This window comes from Salvelinus namaycush, chromosome 13 (genome assembly GCF_016432855.1).
Source record: "Salvelinus namaycush isolate Seneca chromosome 13, SaNama_1.0, whole genome shotgun sequence".
NCBI classification, from domain to species: Eukaryota; Metazoa; Chordata; class Actinopteri; order Salmoniformes; family Salmonidae; genus Salvelinus; species Salvelinus namaycush.
The window spans coordinates 40,046,595-40,065,280 of NC_052319.1; the positions used below are offsets into that span (position 1 = coordinate 40,046,595).

The window sequence follows — 18,686 nt, forward strand, 5'->3', positions numbered from 1 at the left end:
GTTGGGACTATTCCATTGGTGCCACTGTGGGAGGCAAACTCAATAAAGCACGACAAAAATAGTTTTGAAAGAAAACCGATCTGTATTATTGCATCATGTCTTTGTGTTCTGCTTTATTGGCCATTATAAACTGGGTCTTCGAGCCCTGAATGCTGATTGGCTGACAACTGTGGTATGTCAGACCATATACCACGGGTATGACAAAACATTTATTTTATCTGCTCTAATTATGTTGGTAAGCAGTTTATAATAGCAGTAAGGTAACTTGGGGGGTTTGTGGTATATGGGCAATATACCATGGCTAAGGGCTGTATCCAGGCACTCCGTGTTGTGCTGTGCCTAAGAACAGCCCTTAATGAATCGTGTTATATTGGCCATATAAAACATATACAGTACATAGCTTACATGTATATGTTCAGAACCAGTCTGTCTTTAGTAGTAGTGAAGCACTGAGATGCATCATCCCCCTAAAGTCTCCATCAGGCACCTCTTTCAACATGACAGGTAACCCTAAAGCTGTCATTGAGTCAGACTGCTGAGGAAACGCGCCACACAAAACTGACCTTCAGACTCTCAGATGCATCCTCTCACGCCCACGCCACTTTATTGACGCCGTCTAATCTTTTATGCCCCGGTGCCAGTCCATTATTTTAGCGACTTTACAGTCCACCTTTTAACGTTTATATAAGGTGGGCAGGAGAGGTGGTGCCGCCTCTATTAATCAAGATTGGGTGCTGACACACAGAAAAACTGTCTGGGCTACCTGCCTTCACCGCAGTGAGTCCAGGACCTACCCCCATTCATCATAGTTAGAATGTACAGTTCCTTAGCAGGGGGCTGGGTACAAAATCTCCCATCAAGAGAGAACCACCAAGAGATTGATCTCACTCATTTACTCTTTGATGTTAAGTAGTATGGTGGGGATGGCAGAGCTAGTGCTTAGCAGAGGAGACAGCTGTGTTGGTCAGGCTATGGTATAGTGGCTGGTATGGCTATGGTATACCTACTGGTATAGCTATTGTATACTTACTGGTATGGTATAGTTACTGGTATGGGTATGGTATAGTTACTGGTAAGGCTATGGTGTAGTTACTGGTATGGCTATGGTGTAGTTACTGGTATGGCTATGGTATAGTTACTGGTAAGGCTATGGTGTAGTTACTGGTAAGGCTATGGTGTAGTTACTGGTATGGCTATGGTATAGTTACTGGTATGGCTATGGTATAGTTACTGGTATGGCTATGGTATAGGTACTGGTATGGTATAGGTACTGGTATGGTTATGGTATAATTACTGGTATGGTATAGGTACTGGTATGGCTATGGTATAGTGGCTGGGATGGTATAGGTACTGGTATGGTATAGGTACTGGTATGGCTATGGTATAATTACTGGTATGGTATAGGTACTGGTATGGCTATGGTATAGTGGCTGGTATGGTATAGTGGCTGGTATGGTATAGTTACTGGTATGGTATAGGTACTGGTATGGCTATGGTATGGCTATGGTATAGGTACTGGTATGGCTATGGTATAGTGGCTGGTATGGTATAGTTACTGGTATGGTATAGTTATTGGTATGGTATAGGTACTGGTACTGGTATGGCTATGGTATAGGTACTGGTATGGCTATGGTATGGCTATGGTATAGTTATTGGTATGACTATGGTATAGTAGCTGGAATGGCTATGGTATAGGTACTGGTATGGTATAGTTACTGGTATGGCTATGGTATAGTTATTGGTATGGCTATGGTATAGTTATCGGTATGGCTATGGTATAGTACCTGGTATGGCTATGGTATACTTATTGGTATGGCTATGGTATACTTATTGGTATGGCTATGGTATAGTTATTGGTATAGCTATGGTACAGTAGCTGGTATGGCTATGGTATAGTAGCTGGTATGGCTATGGTATAGTTACTGGTATGGCTATGGTATAGTTATTGGTATGGCTATGGTATAGTAGCTGGTATGGTATAGGTACTGGTATGGTATAGTTACTGGTATGGTATAATTACTGGTATGGTATAGTTACTTGTATGGCTATGGTATATTTACTGGTAAGGCTATGGTATGGTATGGTATAGTTACTGGTATGGCTATGGTATAGTTACTGGTATAGTTATTGGTATGGCTATGGTATTGTTACTGGTATGGCTATGGTGTAGTTACTGGTAAGGCTATGGTGTAGTTACTGGTATAGTTACTGGTATGGCTATGGTATTGTTACTGGTATGGCTATGGTATAGTTACTGGTATAGTTACTGGCATTGTTACTGGTATAGTTACTGGTATGGCTATGGTGTAGTTACTGGTAAGGCTATTGTGTAGTTACTGGTAAGGCTATGGTATAGTTACTTGTATGGCTATGGTATAGTTACTGGTATAGTTACTGGTAAGGCTATTGTGTAGTTACTGGTAAGGCTATGGTATAGTTACTTGTATGGCTATGGTATAGTTACTGGTATAGTTACTGGTATGGCTATTGTGTAGTTACTGGTAAGGCTATGGTATAGTTACTTGTATGGCTATGGTATAGTTACTGGTATAGTTACTGGTAAGGCTATTGTGTAGTTACTGGTAAGGCTATGGTATAGTTACTTGTATGGCTATGGTATAGTTACTGGTATAGTTACTGGTATGGCTATGGTATAGTTACTGGTATGGCTATGGTATAGTTACTGGTATGGCTATGGTATAGTTACTGGTATAGTTACTGGCATTGTTACTGGTATAGTTACTGGTATGGCTATGGTGTAGTTACTGGTAAGGCTATTGTGTAGTTACTGGTAAGGCTATGGTATAGTTACTTGTATGGCTATGGTATAGTTACTGGTATGGCTATGGTATAGTTACTGGTATGGCTATGGTATAGTTACTGGTATGGCTATGGTATAGTTACTGGTATGGCTATGGTATAGTTACTGGTATAGTTATTGGTATGGCTATGGTTTAGTAGCTGGTATGGCTATGGTATAGGTACTGGTAATGCTATGGTATAGTAGCTGGTATGGCTATGGTATAGGTACTGGTATGGTATAGTTACTGGTATGGCTATGGTATAGTTACTGGTATGGCTATGGTATAGTTATTGGTATGGCTATGGTATAGTTATTGTTATAGGTACTGGTATGGTATAGTTACTGGTATGGTATAGTTACTGGTATGGTATAATTACTGGTATGGTATAGTTACTGGTATGGCTATGGTATAGTTATTGGTATGGCTATGGTATAGTTATTGGTATGACTATGGTATAGTTACTGGTATGGCTATGGTATAGTTACTGGTATGGCTATGGTATAGTACCTGGTATGGCTATGGTATAGTTATCGGTATGGCTATGGTATAGTTACTGGTAATGCTATGGTATAGCTATGGTATAGTTATTGGTATGGCTATGGTATAGTTATTAGTATGGCTGTGGTATAGTAGCTGGTATGGCTATGGTATAGTAGCTGGTATGGCTATGGTATAGTAGCTGGTATGGCTATGGTATAGTTATTGGTATGGCTATGGTATAGTTATTGGTATGGCTATGGTATAGTAGCTGGTATGGCTATGGTATAGGTACTGGTATGGTATAGTTACTGGTATGGTATAGTTACTGGTATGGTATAATTAATGGTATGGTATAGTTACTTGTATGGCTATGGTATATTTACTGGTAAGGCTATGGTATGGTATAGTTACTGGTATTGCTATGGTATAGTTACTGGTATAGTTATTGGTATGGCTATGGTATAGTTACTGGTATAGTTATTGGTATGGCTATGGTATTGTTACTGGTATGGCTGTGGTATTGTTACTGGTATGGCTATGGTATTGTTACTGGTATAGTTACTGGTATGGCTATGGTATAGTTACTGGTATGGCTATGGTATAGTTACTGGTTTGGCTATGGTGTAGTTACTGGTATGGTATAGTTACTTGTATGGCTATGGTATGGTATAGTTACTGGTATGGCTATGGTATAGTTACTGGTATAGTTATTGGTATGGCTATGGTATTGTTACTGGTATGGCTATGGTATAGTTACTGGTATGGCTATGGTATAGTTACTGGTGTAGTTACTGGTAAGGCTATGGTGTAGTTACTGGTATGGTTATGGTATAGTTACTGGTATAGTTACTGGTATGGCTATGGTATAGTTACTGGTATGGCTATGGTATAGTTACTGGTATGGCTATGGTATAGTTACTGGTATGGCTATGGTATAGTTACTGGTATGGCTATGGTATAGTTACTGGTATGGCTATGGTATAGTTACTGGTATGGCTATGGTATAGTTACTGGTATGGCTATGGTATAGTTACTGGTATAGTTATTGGTATGGCTATGGTTTAGTAGCTGGTATGGCTATGGTATAGGTACTGGTAATGCTATGGTATAGTAGCTGGTATGGCTATGGTATAGGTACTGGTATGGTATAGTTACTGGTATGGCTATGGTATAGTTACTGGTATGGCTATGGTATAGTTATTGGTATGGCTATGGTATAGTTATTGTTATAGGTACTGGTATGGTATAGTTACTGGTATGGTATAGTTACTGGTATGGTATAATTACTGGTATGGTATAGTTACTGGTATGGCTATGGTATAGTTATTGGTATGGCTATGGTATAGTTATTGGTATGACTATGGTATAGTTACTGGTATGGCTATGGTATAGTTACTGGTATGGCTATGGTATAGTACCTGGTATGGCTATGGTATAGTTATCGGTATGGCTATGGTATAGTTACTGGTAATGCTATGGTATAGCTATGGTATAGTTATTGGTATGGCTATGGTATAGTTATTAGTATGGCTGTGGTATAGTAGCTGGTATGGCTATGGTATAGTAGCTGGTATGGCTATGGTATAGTAGCTGGTATGGCTATGGTATAGTTATTGGTATGGCTATGGTATAGTTATTGGTATGGCTATGGTATAGTAGCTGGTATGGCTATGGTATAGGTACTGGTATGGTATAGTTACTGGTATGGTATAGTTACTGGTATGGTATAATTAATGGTATGGTATAGTTACTTGTATGGCTATGGTATATTTAATGGTAAGGCTATGGTATGGTATAGTTACTGGTATTGCTATGGTATAGTTACTGGTATAGTTATTGGTATGGCTATGGTATAGTTACTGGTATAGTTATTGGTATGGCTATGGTATTGTTACTGGTATGGCTGTGGTATTGTTACTGGTATGGCTATGGTATTGTTACTGGTATAGTTACTGGTATGGCTATGGTATAGTTACTGGTATGGCTATGGTATAGTTACTGGTTTGGCTATGGTGTAGTTACTGGTATGGTATAGTTACTTGTATGGCTATGGTATGGTATAGTTACTGGTATGGCTATGGTATAGTTACTGGTATAGTTATTGGTATGGCTATGGTATTGTTACTGGTATGGCTATGGTATAGTTACTGGTATGGCTATGGTATAGTTACTGGTGTAGTTACTGGTAAGGCTATGGTGTAGTTACTGGTATGGTTATGGTATAGTTACTGGTATAGTTACTGGTATGGCTATGGTATAGTTACTGGTATGGCTATGGTATAGTTACTGGTATGGCTATGGTATAGTTACTGGTATGGCTATGGTATAGTTACTGGTATGGCTATGGTATAGTTACTGGTATGGCTATGGTATAGTTACTGGTATGGCTATGGTATAGTTACTGGTATGGTATAGTTACTGGTATGGCTATGGTATTGGTATGGCTATGGTATGGCTATGGTACTGGTATGGCTATGGTATAGGTACTGGTATGGTATAGGTACTCGTATGGTATAGGTACTCGTATGGCTATGGTATAGTTATTGGTATGGCTATGGTATAGTTACTGGTATGGCTATGGTATAGTAGCTGGAATGGCTATGGTATAGGTACTGGTATGGTATAGTTACTGGTATGGCTATGGAATAGTTATTGGTATGGCTATGGTATAGTACCTGGTATGGCTATGGTATAGTTACTGGTATGGCTATGGTATAGTTACTGGTAATGCTATGGTCTAGTAGCTGGTATAGCTATGGTATAGTTATTGGTATGGCTATGGTATAGTTACTGGTATGGCTATGGTATAGTTATTGTTATGGCTATGGTATAGTTATTGTTATGGCTATGGTATAGTTATTGGTATGGCTATGGTATAGTAGCTGGTATGGCTATGGTATAGGTACAGGTATGGTATAGTTACTGGTATGGTATAATTACTGGTATGGTATAAATAATGGTATGGTATAGTTACTTGTATGGCTATGGTATATTTACTGGTAAGGCTATGGTATGGTATAGTTACTGGTATTGCTATGGTATAGTTACTGGTATAGTTATTGGTATGGCTATGGTATTGTTACTGGTATGGCTGTGGTATTGTTACTGGTATGGCTATGGTATTGTTACTGGTATAGTTACTGGTATGGCTATGGTATAGTTACTGGTATGGCTTTGGTATGGCTATGGTATTGTTACTGGTTTGGCTATGGTGTAGTTACTGGTATGGTATAGTTACTTGTATGGCTATGGTATATTTACTGGTAAGGCTATGGTATGGTATAGTTACTGGTATGGTATAATTACTGGTATGGTATAGTTACTGGTATGGCTATGGTATATTTACTGGTAAGGCTATGGTATGGTATAGTTACTGGTATGGCTATGGTATAGTTACTGGTATAGTTACTGGTATGGCTATGGTATAGTTACTGGTATGGCTATGGTATAGTTACTGGTATTGTTACTGGTATAGTTACTGGTATGGCTATGTTGTAGTTACTGGTAAGGCTATGGTGTAGATACTGGTAAGGCTATTTTGTAGATACTGGTAAGGCTATGGTGTAGATACTGTTATGGCTATGGTGTAGTTACTGGTAAGGCTATGGTGTAGTTACTGGTAAGGCTATGGTATAGTTACTAGTATGGCTATGGTATAGTTACTGGTATGGCTATGGTATAGTTACTGGTATGGCTATGGTATAGTTACTGGTATGGCTATGGTATAGTAGCTGGTATGGCTATGGTATAGGTACTGGTATGGTATAGTTATTGGTATGGCTATGGTATAGTTATTGGTATGGCTATGGTATAGTTACTGGTATGGCTATGGTATAGTAGCTGGTATGGCTATGGTATAGTAGCTGGCATGGCTATGGTATAGTTATTGGTATGGCTATGGTATAGTTATTGGTATGGCTATGGAATAGTTATTGGTATGGCTATCGGATAGTAGCTGGTATGGTATAGGTACTGGTATGGTATAGGTACTGGTATGGTATAGTTACTGGTATGGTATAGTTACTGGTATGGTATAGTTATTGGTATGGCTATGGTATAGTTATTGGTGTGGCTATGGTATAGTTATTGGTATGGCTATGGTATAGTTATTGGTATGGCTATCGTATAGTTATTGGTATGGCTATCGTATAGTAGCTGGTATGGCTATGGTATAGGTACTGGTATGGTATAGGTACTGGTATGGTATAGGTACTGGTATGGTATAGTTACTGGTATGGTATAGTTATTGGTATGGCTATGGTATAGTTATTGGTATGGCTATGGTATAGTTATTGGTATGGCTATGGTATAGTTATTGGTATGGCTATCGTATAGTAGCTGGTATGGCTATGGTATAGGTACTGGTATGGTATAGGTACTGGTATGGTATAGGTACTGGTATGGTATAGGTACTGGTATGGTATAGGTACTGGCATGGTATAGGTACTGGTATGGTATAGGTACTGGTATGGTATAGGTACTGGTATGGTATAATTACTGGTATGGTATAGTTACTGGTAAGGCTATGGTATGGTATAGTTATTGGTATGGCTATGGTATAGTAGCTGGTATGGTATAGGTACTGGTATGGTATAGTTACTGGTATGGTATAATTACTGGTATGGTATAGTTACTTGTATGGCTATGGTATATTTACTGGTAAGGCTATGGTATGGTATAGTTACTGGTATGGCTATGGTATAGTTACTGGTATAGTTATTGGTATGGCTATGGTATTGTTACTGGTATGGCTATGGTGTAGTTACTGGTAAGGCTATGGTGTAGTTACTGGTATAGTTACTGGTATGGCTATGGTATTGTTACTGGTATGGCTATGGTATAGTTACTGGTATAGTTACTGGCATTGTTACTGGTATAGTTACTGGTATGGCTATGGTGTAGTTACTGGTAAGGCTATTGTGTAGTTACTGGTAAGGCTATGGTATAGTTACTTGTATGGCTATGGTATAGTTACTGGTATAGTTACTGGTATGGCTATGGTATAGTTACTGGTATGGCTATGGTATAGTTACTGGTATAGTTACTGGCATTGTTACTGGTATAGTTACTGGTATGGCTATGGTGTAGTTACTGGTAAGGCTATTGTGTAGTTACTGGTAAGGCTATGGTATAGTTACTTGTATGGCTATGGTATAGTTACTGGTATAGTTACTGGTATGGCTATGGTATAGTTACTGGTATGGCTATGGTATAGTTACTGGTAATGCTATGGTATAGCTATGGTATAGTTATTGGTATGGCTATGGTATAGTTATTAGTATGGCTGTGGTATAGTAGCTGGTATGGCTGTGGTATAGTAGCTGGTATGGCTATGGTATAGTAGCTGGTATGGCTATGGTATAGTTATTGGTATGGCTATGGTATAGTTATTGGTATGGCTATGGTATAGTAGCTGGTATGGCTATGGTATAGGTACTGGTATGGTATAGTTACTGGTATGGTATAGTTACTGGTATGGTATAATTAATGGTATGGTATAGTTACTTGTATGGCTATGGTATAGTTACTTGTATGGCTATGGTATAGTTACTGGTATAGTTACTGGTATGGCTATGGTATAGTTACTGGTATGGCTATGGTATAGTTACTGGTATGGCTATGGTATAGTTACTGGTATAGTTATTGGTATGGCTATGGTTTAGTAGCTGGTATGGCTATGGTATAGGTACTGGTAATGCTATGGTATAGTAGCTGGTATGGCTATGGTATAGGTACTGGTATGGTATAGTTACTGGTATGGCTATGGTATAGTTACTGGTATGGCTATGGTATAGTTATTGGTATGGCTATGGTATAGTTATTGTTATAGGTACTGGTATGGTATAGTTACTGGTATGGTATAGTTACTGGTATGGTATAATTACTGGTATGGTATAGTTACTGGTATGGCTATGGTATAGTTATTGGTATGGCTATGGTATAGTTATTGGTATGACTATGGTATAGTTACTGGTATGGCTATGGTATAGTTACTGGTATGGCTATGGTATAGTACCTGGTATGGCTATGGTATAGTTATCGGTATGGCTATGGTATAGTTACTGGTAATGCTATGGTATAGCTATGGTATAGTTATTGGTATGGCTATGGTATAGTTATTAGTATGGCTGTGGTATAGTAGCTGGTATGGCTATGGTATAGTAGCTGGTATGGCTATGGTATAGTAGCTGGTATGGCTATGGTATAGTTATTGGTATGGCTATGGTATAGTTATTGGTATGGCTATGGTATAGTTATTGGTATGGCTATGGTATAGTAGCTGGTATGGCTATGGTATAGGTACTGGTATGGTATAGTTACTGGTATGGCATAATTAATGGTATGGTATAGTTACTTGTATGGCTATGGTATAGTTATTGGTATGGCTATGGAATAGTTATTGGTATGGCTATCGTATAGTAGCTGGTATGGTATAGGTACTGGTATGGTATAGGTACTGGTATGGTATAGGTACTGGTATGGTATAGTTATTGGTATGGCTATGGTATAGTTATTGGTGTGGCTATGGTATAGTTATTGGTATGGCTATGGTATAGTTATTGGTATGGCTATCGTATAGTTATTGGTATGGCTATCGTATAGTAGCTGGTATGGCTATGGTATAGGTACTGGTATGGTATAGGTACTGGTATGGTATAGGTACTGGTATGGTATAGGTACTGGTATGGTATAGTTACTGGTATGGTATAGTTATTGGTATGGCTATGGTATAGTTATTGGTATGGCTATGGTATAGTTATTGGTGTGGCTATGGTATAGTTATTGGTATGGCTATGGTATAGTTATTGGTATGGCTATTGTATAGTTATTGGTATGGCTATCGTATAGTAGCTGGTATAGCTATGGTATAGGTACTGGTATGGTATAGGTACTGGTATGGTATAGGTACTGGTATGGTATAGGTACTGGTATGGTATAGTTACTGGTATGGTATAGTTATTGGTATGGCTATGGTATAGTTATTGGTATGGCTATGGTATAGTTATTGGTATGGCTATGGTATAGTTATTGGTATGGCTATCGTATAGTAGCTGGTATGGCTATGGTATAGGTACTGGTATGGTATAGGTACTGGTATGGTATAGGTACTGGTATGGTATAGGTACTGGTATGGTATAGGTACTGGCATGGTATAGGTACTGGTATGGTATAGGTACTGGTATGCTATAGGTACTGGTATGGTATAATTACTGGTATGGTATAGTTACTGGTAAGGCTATGGTATGGTATAGTTATTGGTATGGCTATGGTATAGTAGCTGGTATGGTATAGGTACTGGTATGGTATAGTTACTGGTATGGTATAATTACTGGTATGGTATAGTTACTTGTATGGCTATGGTATATTTACTGGTAAGGCTATGGTATGGTATAGTTACTGGTATGGCTATGGTATAGTTACTGGTATAGTTATTGGTATGGCTATGGTATTGTTACTGGTATGGCTATGGTGTAGTTACTGGTAAGGCTATGGTGTAGTTACTGGTATAGTAGCTGGCATGGCTATGGTATAGTTATTGGTATGGCTATGGTATAGTTATTGGTATGGCTATGGAATAGTTATTGGTATGGCTATCGTATAGTAGCTGGTATGGCTATGGTATAGGTACTGGTATGGTATAGGTACTGGTATGGTATAGGTACTGGTATGGTATAGGTACTGGTATGGTATAGTTACTGGTATGGTATAGTTATTGGTATGGCTATGGTATAGTTATTGGTATGGCTATGGTATAGTTATTGGTATGGCTATCGTATAGTAGCTGGTATGGCTATGGTATAGGTACTGGTATGGTATAGGTACTGGTATGGTATAGGTACTGGTATGGTATAGGTACTGGTATGGTATAGGTACTGGCATGGTATAGGTACTGGTATGGTATAGGTACTGGTATGGTATAGGTACTGGTATGGTATAATTACTGGTATGGTATAGTTACTGGTAAGGCTATGGTATGGTATAGTTATTGGTATGGCTATGGTATGGTTACTGGTATGGCTATGGTATAGTAGCTGGTATGGCTATGGTATGGCTATGGTATAGTTATTGGTATGGCTATGGTATAGTTATTGGTATGGCTATGGTATAGTTATTGGTATGGCTATGGTATAGTTATTGGTATGGCTATCGTATAGTTACTGGTAAGGCTATGGTGTAGTTACTGGTAAGGCTATGGTGTAGTTACTGGTATAGTTATTGGTTTGGCTATGGTATTGTTACTGTAATTCACATCCCAGGCTTGTTGAGAAAGGTTCTATATTGACCAGGCTCTACAGGTTTAGTGTGTTTCAAGGTTATTGTCAGGTGTATTGGTTTTGAGCTTCATTGAGAAGAAGCAGTGGAGAAATGGGGGCGACATTATTGCACCATACAAGACTATCAGTCCCTGATTGAAGGAAGAGAGTGCTTAAGATATTCCATGCGTTTTCTCTGTCATTGTTCTCGCTTTGGATTTCATGACTTCTTTAATTTTTAGTCTTGTACTCAATGTCAAAGAAATAATTAAGTGTTAGGAATCACGAGGCAAGCAGTTACTTATGTCACTGCAAGGCGCCATCCTTTATGAATTAGAGAAAATCTTCTTAGATTTATGAGCTCGGAGACTGTGCCCCAGTAATGAATAATCATGTTAAATATTTGTATTCTTCGACTGGCTTTACAATATAATTCCAATAATGTTAAGTTGGCTGTAGCCGTTTCCTAAGGGTTCAGACACACCTCTGAAGGTAATTTGCGAACCGAGTACTGAACGATCGGCAGACGGACGCTAGATCCACGTTCGGTGTGATGTGTGCGAGCCTTAAGATGTTTAAAGTTACTTTTGTTTGAATGTTTCTTAGATTCCCTTGATTCATTCTTTATATAAGAAAATAAAGAACCTTGATTCAGACCCCAGCCCTCTCTTTGATTCAGACCCCAGCCCTCTCTTTGATTCAGACCCCAGCCCTCTCTTTGATTCAGACCCCAGCCCTCTCTTTGATTCAGACCCCAGCCCTCTCTTTGATTCAGACCCCAGCCTTCTCTTTGATTCAGACCCCACCTCGCTCTTTGATTCAGACCCCACCTCGCTCTTTGATTCAGACCCCACCTCGCTCTTTGATTCACACCCCACCTCGCTCTTTGATTCACACCCCACCTCGCTCTTTGATTCACACCCCACCTCGCTCTTTGATTCACACCCCACCTCACTCTTTGATTCACACCCCACCTCGCTCTTTGATTCACACCCCACCTCGCTCTTTGATTCACACCCCACCTCGCTCTTTGATTCACACCCCACCTCGCTCTTTGATTCACACCCCACCTCGCTCTTTGATTCACACCCCACTTCGCTCTTTGATTCACACCCCACTTCGCTCTTTGATTCACACCCCACCTCGCTCTTTGATTCACACACCACCTCGCTCTTTGATTCATGTTTTTGTTTAGTCTGATAAAACATCAGACTAAACAAAAACATGAATCAAAGAGCGTATTGACTTCTGGTTGTCTTTTAAAAAATGTTTTACAATTGTAAAGGGACTTTGTGTCCTTAAAGCCCATTTGTTGTTGTTGTTATTATTGTTATATAAAATATGAAAATAATAATTTATGGATGTTAACCACATCTATTTTTAATGAGAGCCCACTGTGATATTTCTTTTCAGATAAATCCTGGATGCACACTCCAGATGCACTGGCAAAGCATTACATACCCTACAATGCCAAGGTAATTACTTTTTTCCAGCAATCAAGATAATGTTCCCTCACACAGGTCTGGAAGTTAGATATAAAAAATAAAATAGGTTTCACCTTTCACTAATGCAAATTGATGTTCAGCAGGTTTCACCTTTCAATGATGCAGATTGGTGTTCAGCATGTTTCTACCTTACAGTGATGCAGATTGGTGTTCAGCATGTTTCTACCTTACACTGATGCAGATTGATGTTCAGCATGTTTCACCTTACACTGATGCAGATTGATGTTCAGCATGTTTCACCTTACAATGATACAGATTGATGTTCAGCATGTTTCTACCTTACACTGATGCAGATTGATGTTCAGCATGTTTCTACCTTACACTGATGCAGATTGATGTTCAGCATGTTTCACCTTACAATGATACAGATTGATGTTCAGCATGTTTCTACCTTACACTGATGCAGATTGATGTTCAGCATGTTTCACCTTACACTGATGCAGATTGGTGTTCAGCATGTTTCTACCTTACACTGATGCAGATTGGTGTTCAGCATGTTTCTACCTTACACTGATGCAGATTGATGTTCAGCAAGTTTCACCATACAGATTGATGTTCTATATGCCACCATACATATAGTACCTATTCACTGGGCATAAGTGGGGCAAAAAAGTATTTAGTCAGCCACCAATTGTGCAAGGTCTCCCACTTAAAAAGATGAGAGAGGCCTGTAATTTTCATCATAGGTACACTTCAACTATGACAGACAAAATGAGAAAAAGAAATCCAGAAAATCACATTGTAGGATTTTTTATGAATTTATTTGCAAATTATGGTGGAAAATAAGTATTTGGTCACCTACAAACAAGCAAGATTTCTGTCTCTCACAGACCTGTAACTTCTTCTTTAAGAGGCTCCTCTGTCCGCCACTCGTTACCTGTATTAATGGCACCTGTTTGAACTTGTTATCAGTATAAAAGACACCTGTCCACAACCTCAAACAGTCACACTCCAAACTCCACTATGGCCAAGACCAAAGAGCTGTCAAAGGACACCAGAAACAAAATTGTAGACCTGCACCAGGCTGGGAAGACTGAATCTGCAATAGGTAAGCAGCTTGGTTTGAAGAAATCAACTGTGGGAGCAATTATTAGGAAATGGAAGACATACAAGACCACTGATAATCTCCCTCGATCTGGGGCTCCACGCAAGATCTCACCCCGTGGGGTCAAAATGATCACAAGAATGGTGAGCAAAAATCCCAGAACCACACGGGGGGACCTAGTGAATGACCTGCAGAGAGCTGGGACCAAAGTAACAAAGCCTACCATCAGTAACACACTACGCCGCCAGGGACTCAAATCCTGCAGTGCCAGACGTGTCCCCCTGCTTAAGCCAGTACATGTCCAGGCCCGTCTGAAGTTTGCTAGAGAGAATTTGGATGATCCAGAAGAAGATTGGGAGAATGTCATATGGTCAGATGAAACCAAAATATAACTTTTTGGTAAAAACTCAACTCGTTGTGTTTGTAGGACAAAGAATGCTGAGTTGCATCCAAAGAACACCATACCTACTGTGAAGCATGGGGGTGGAAACATCATGCTTTGGGGCTGTTTTTCTGCAAAGGGACCAGGACGACTGATCCGTGTAAAGGAAATAATGAATGGGGCCATGTATCGTGAGATTTTGAGTGAAAACCTCCTTCCATCAGCAAGGGCATTGAAGATGAAACGTGGCTGGGTCTTTCAGCATGACAATGATCCCAAACACACCGCCCGGGCAATGAAGGAGTGGCTTCGTAAGAAGCATTTCAAGGTCCTGGAGTGGCCTAGCCAGTCTCCAGATTTCAACCCCATAGAAAATCTTTGGTTCAAAAGTTGGGTCAAAAAAGACAATTTCCTTTTAGTTGATTACTTTTTGGAAATCCAATCAGTTTTTCACGTTGATTCTTAACTTGATTCAATATCATTACATTTAATTGTTTTTGTTGAAATTACGTGGAAACAAAGTTTACTCAACCAGTTTTTGCACTGTGGGTAGGCCTTGAAAAAGTAAAGTTTACTTGGAAATAATTCTCTGATTGTTTTCTGTTACATACTGGTTTTGACTATGGCTTTGTCCAAAATAAAAAAAACACTCAATATGAACCTTTTGAGTTTTCCATAGCTCTGAACAAGGTGTCTGCTTCAGACTGCAGTACAGTCAAAGAGCACAAACACACACAGGCAGCCTAGAAACACTTCCTTACTGACTGCAAACATAGCAGTAGATTTGGACTGGAAACACAGATCGTTACTAAACAACGGATTTGTTTAGTCTTCTCTGTCTTTTCTTATGCGGCACGCACCTTAAAAGCCAACTCTTGGGAACAAAGTATCCTGTCTCGGGGCTGTTTTCTGCTGTGCTTCACCCAAAGACTACCCTCTTATTTGAGGCAGAGAGCCTGTCAGTGAGCATCCAGCGCCTCCAGAGATGTCTCATTGAAGTGAAGCAAAAGGCTACAGTAGAAAGTAGAAAGTTCAAACTGCCACATCTGCTGCAGACTGGAACATTACAGGAGAGTGAACATTACATAAGGCAGTGGGTGAGAGTGAGGTGCAGCAGGGAACTGTACCTGTACCAATGAACTCCCCAAGGTGATAGATCTCAGAAGGCATCAGGTCAGGAATGAGTCACTCAATCCCATGTAACGCATTTGTCATTCGCTGCATCCCACTAGCATAACCCGGCTGCACTCACATGTGTCCTTGAGTGCAGACAGCATTTGTTACAGCAGTGTGAAACGCTTACACCATTTGAAGCTGGGGCCCATCCATCTTTGCATTATATTGATAGGAGCGTGAAGGGGCTTTTTTGTCATTGTTTGCCCAGATTTTTGGCATCGTTTGTCCAGATATTTGGCATCGTTTGTCCAGATATTTGGCATCGTTTTCGCAGATTTTTGGCATCGTTTTTGCAGATTTTTGGCATCGTTTGCACAGTTTTTTGGCAACGTTTGCACAGATTTTTGGCATTGTTTGTCCATTGTTCACCCACTGTGTGTTCTGTATTGGAATGAAATGAGGAAGTAAGGAAGGAAGTGGGCACACTCATTGACTGGTGTACAGTATGGGCAGAACCACTGATATCCATGGCTTGAATGTTGAAACAACTGTTACATCATGTTGATGAATTATGTATCTTAGCAAACATTACATATTTTTATAGAAGACCCTTGATGTTACTCCATGTCATGTTGAAACAGCATGTTGCCTTTACATGGGAGGCCCTAGCAGAGGAAAGTCCAGACTTATAATTTAACCAGGCGAGCTGAAAACAAAAGTATGACAATGTATGCACTCACTACTGTAAATCGCTCTGCATAAGAGCGTCTGCTAAATGACATAAATGTAAATGAGACATATTGGTAGAGCAACTGTTTCCATGGACAGATGAAGCTTTGGTCTGAAGGTCCTTGGCTCCATCTGTTGGAGAAAAAAATGTCCTGCAAACCCTCCCACATAACTCTTTTGTTTCTTCGATACACTACATTGTGAGGGTTTCATAGAAACTTTAACAGTTTTATAGTGCATTATGATTGTATCATAAATTATAGCTGTATGCCTAAAGTAAACTGGCACTTTACTTTTTCCTTTTTATTCTAGTTTCTTGGAAACACAGAAGTTGACCAACCGAAAGGCACAGAGATTGTTAAGGAAGCAGTTAGAAAGTTAAAGGTAAGTTAGCTATAGACTTTGTTTCCTTGGCAACCTCAATTCAAACTGCCACATCTGCTGCTGCGGCAGGTAGCCTAGTGGTTAGAGCGTTGGACTAGTAACCGAAAGGTTGCAAGTTCAAATCCCCGAGCTGACAAGGTACAAATCTGTCGTTCTGCCCCTGAACAGGTAGTTAACCCACTGTTCTGTTTAACCCACTAGGCCGTCATTGAAAATAAGAATTTGAACTTAACTGACTTGCCTAGTTAAATAATGGTACAATAAATCAAATTTAAGCTGTATTTCAGAACTTTTTCATCTAAGGATGAGTATAAAGAGGGTCTCCAAAATTGGACCTGATTGGACAGAAATGTGATCTCCAGGTTGGGCATCTCTACGGCCACCAGCAACGGCTTAGACATTTAGGTTGGTTTTTATTTCCAAATGTTGATCCGCTAAAACTGAAGATTTTTTGGTTTACTGTAATTCAGACATATTTAACCATACTGTTTACATTCTAGACAGAATTCCAGGTAAAGTATTAGCAATTAGCTTCCAAGTTATACCCTGTTTTTGAGATCTGAGGGTATGTGAAAAAGCATGTAGCATACCCAGGAATTTACGCAATTTGTACCCAAGAATTTACAATTGCATGGATATCATAATTATTTACTAGTCAACTAAAAAATATAGCTGCTTGTAGCTAACCTCATTTTGGTATCTTTAGAAATATGGATTTTCCTTCAGCGAGAGTTAAGCCAGCTGTGCTGACACTGGTCTCCTTTGCTCTGCCTCACTCTGCTCTCTGCATGTTACCTACTCTGCTGTTTTCTTCTGCCAACATTTCCATTGTGAGGCCATTCAAGAGGAAACTTGTTTTCATACTCATCCACTCCTATCTTAACTTTGCTGTAAGGCTGTTCAGGGAATGGGTCACAATATCTGAGTCATCATTGGTCAACGCCAGAGCCTATCAGTACAGCTCTCCCGGTCATGTGCCACATCTCTCTTTTGATCTTCTTTTTTTCCCTTTATTTTCTGAACCTTTTAACCTTTACCTTCAAATTAAGTCATATAATCAATCTTGACACAAGATTCAATGAATCTGAAGTGTGGAGTTCAGGTCAGACCAAGGTAAGAGCATTGAATATAGTCTTATTTTGGAGACTCAGCCTCTTCTTGAATATGTTCAACTCCACACTTGACAGACACTGATTATAGTGTTTCTTTTCTCTTTGTTGTCTCGCCATATGTCCCTGAAAGTGCTCTGGTCTCTTTATATGCAGTATATGTAACCCTAAATTGGTTTTGGTGATAAACAAAAATAATTCTATCAGATTCATGCACTCAGAAAATGAGTGTTCATAGTCTGAAAAAAGAAGCTCAGATCGCATAATTGATAATCAACCTTATTCAAATAAGATTTTCACTGTGTTGGAAGAATGCCAGTTTCTAAATTACTTTGGATACCCTTTTTCGGTAAATAGGGCCCTCAACCGGTTATAATTATTGTGTGATATGACTTTCAATAATATACTGTACATTTCCGAATGAGCCAGGGCATGTCAGATTACCATTTACCATTATACTTTTAATGTAATGTTTCTACTCTTTGTAGTTTCAAAGGCATATCAAGAAGTCAGAGGGACAGAAGACACAAAAAGTGGAATTACAAATCTCCATTTACGGAGTGAAGATCTTAGATCCCAAGACAAAGGTAAGTCAACTAAACATGGCATGGATTTTAAATAAATTCTTCAACGTTCTTTTTGTATGCGTATTATGGAAGCATTCACGTGAAGTGTTATCAAGAAGGTGTTGTCTCAAACTGAAGTTTTTATTTTTATTTTCAGGATGTCCAGTACAACTGCCAGTTGCATAGGATATCCTTCTGTGCAGATGACAAGACTGATAAAAGGATATTCACCTTCATCTGCAAAGACTCCGAATCAAACAAACACCTCTGCTACGTGTTTGACAGTGAAAAATGTGTAAGAAATACACACT

The 18,686-nt window shown here is 39.4% G+C and overlaps 1 protein-coding gene across 1 annotated transcript in view; it reads left to right on the forward strand.

The window, feature by feature from the left end:
* The window catches only part of LOC120058001 (PTB domain-containing engulfment adapter protein 1-like), a 42,088-nt gene that overhangs the window by 11,933 nt on the left and 11,469 nt on the right, over nt 1–18,686 (forward strand). Inside the window, exons 2-5 of the mRNA XM_039006486.1 lie at nt 12,953–13,014; nt 16,629–16,700; nt 18,298–18,396; nt 18,533–18,670. Coding sequence (XP_038862414.1) covers nt 12,953–13,014; nt 16,629–16,700; nt 18,298–18,396; nt 18,533–18,670 — 371 coding nt within the window. The remainder of the gene's footprint in view (nt 1–12,952; nt 13,015–16,628; nt 16,701–18,297; nt 18,397–18,532; nt 18,671–18,686) is intronic.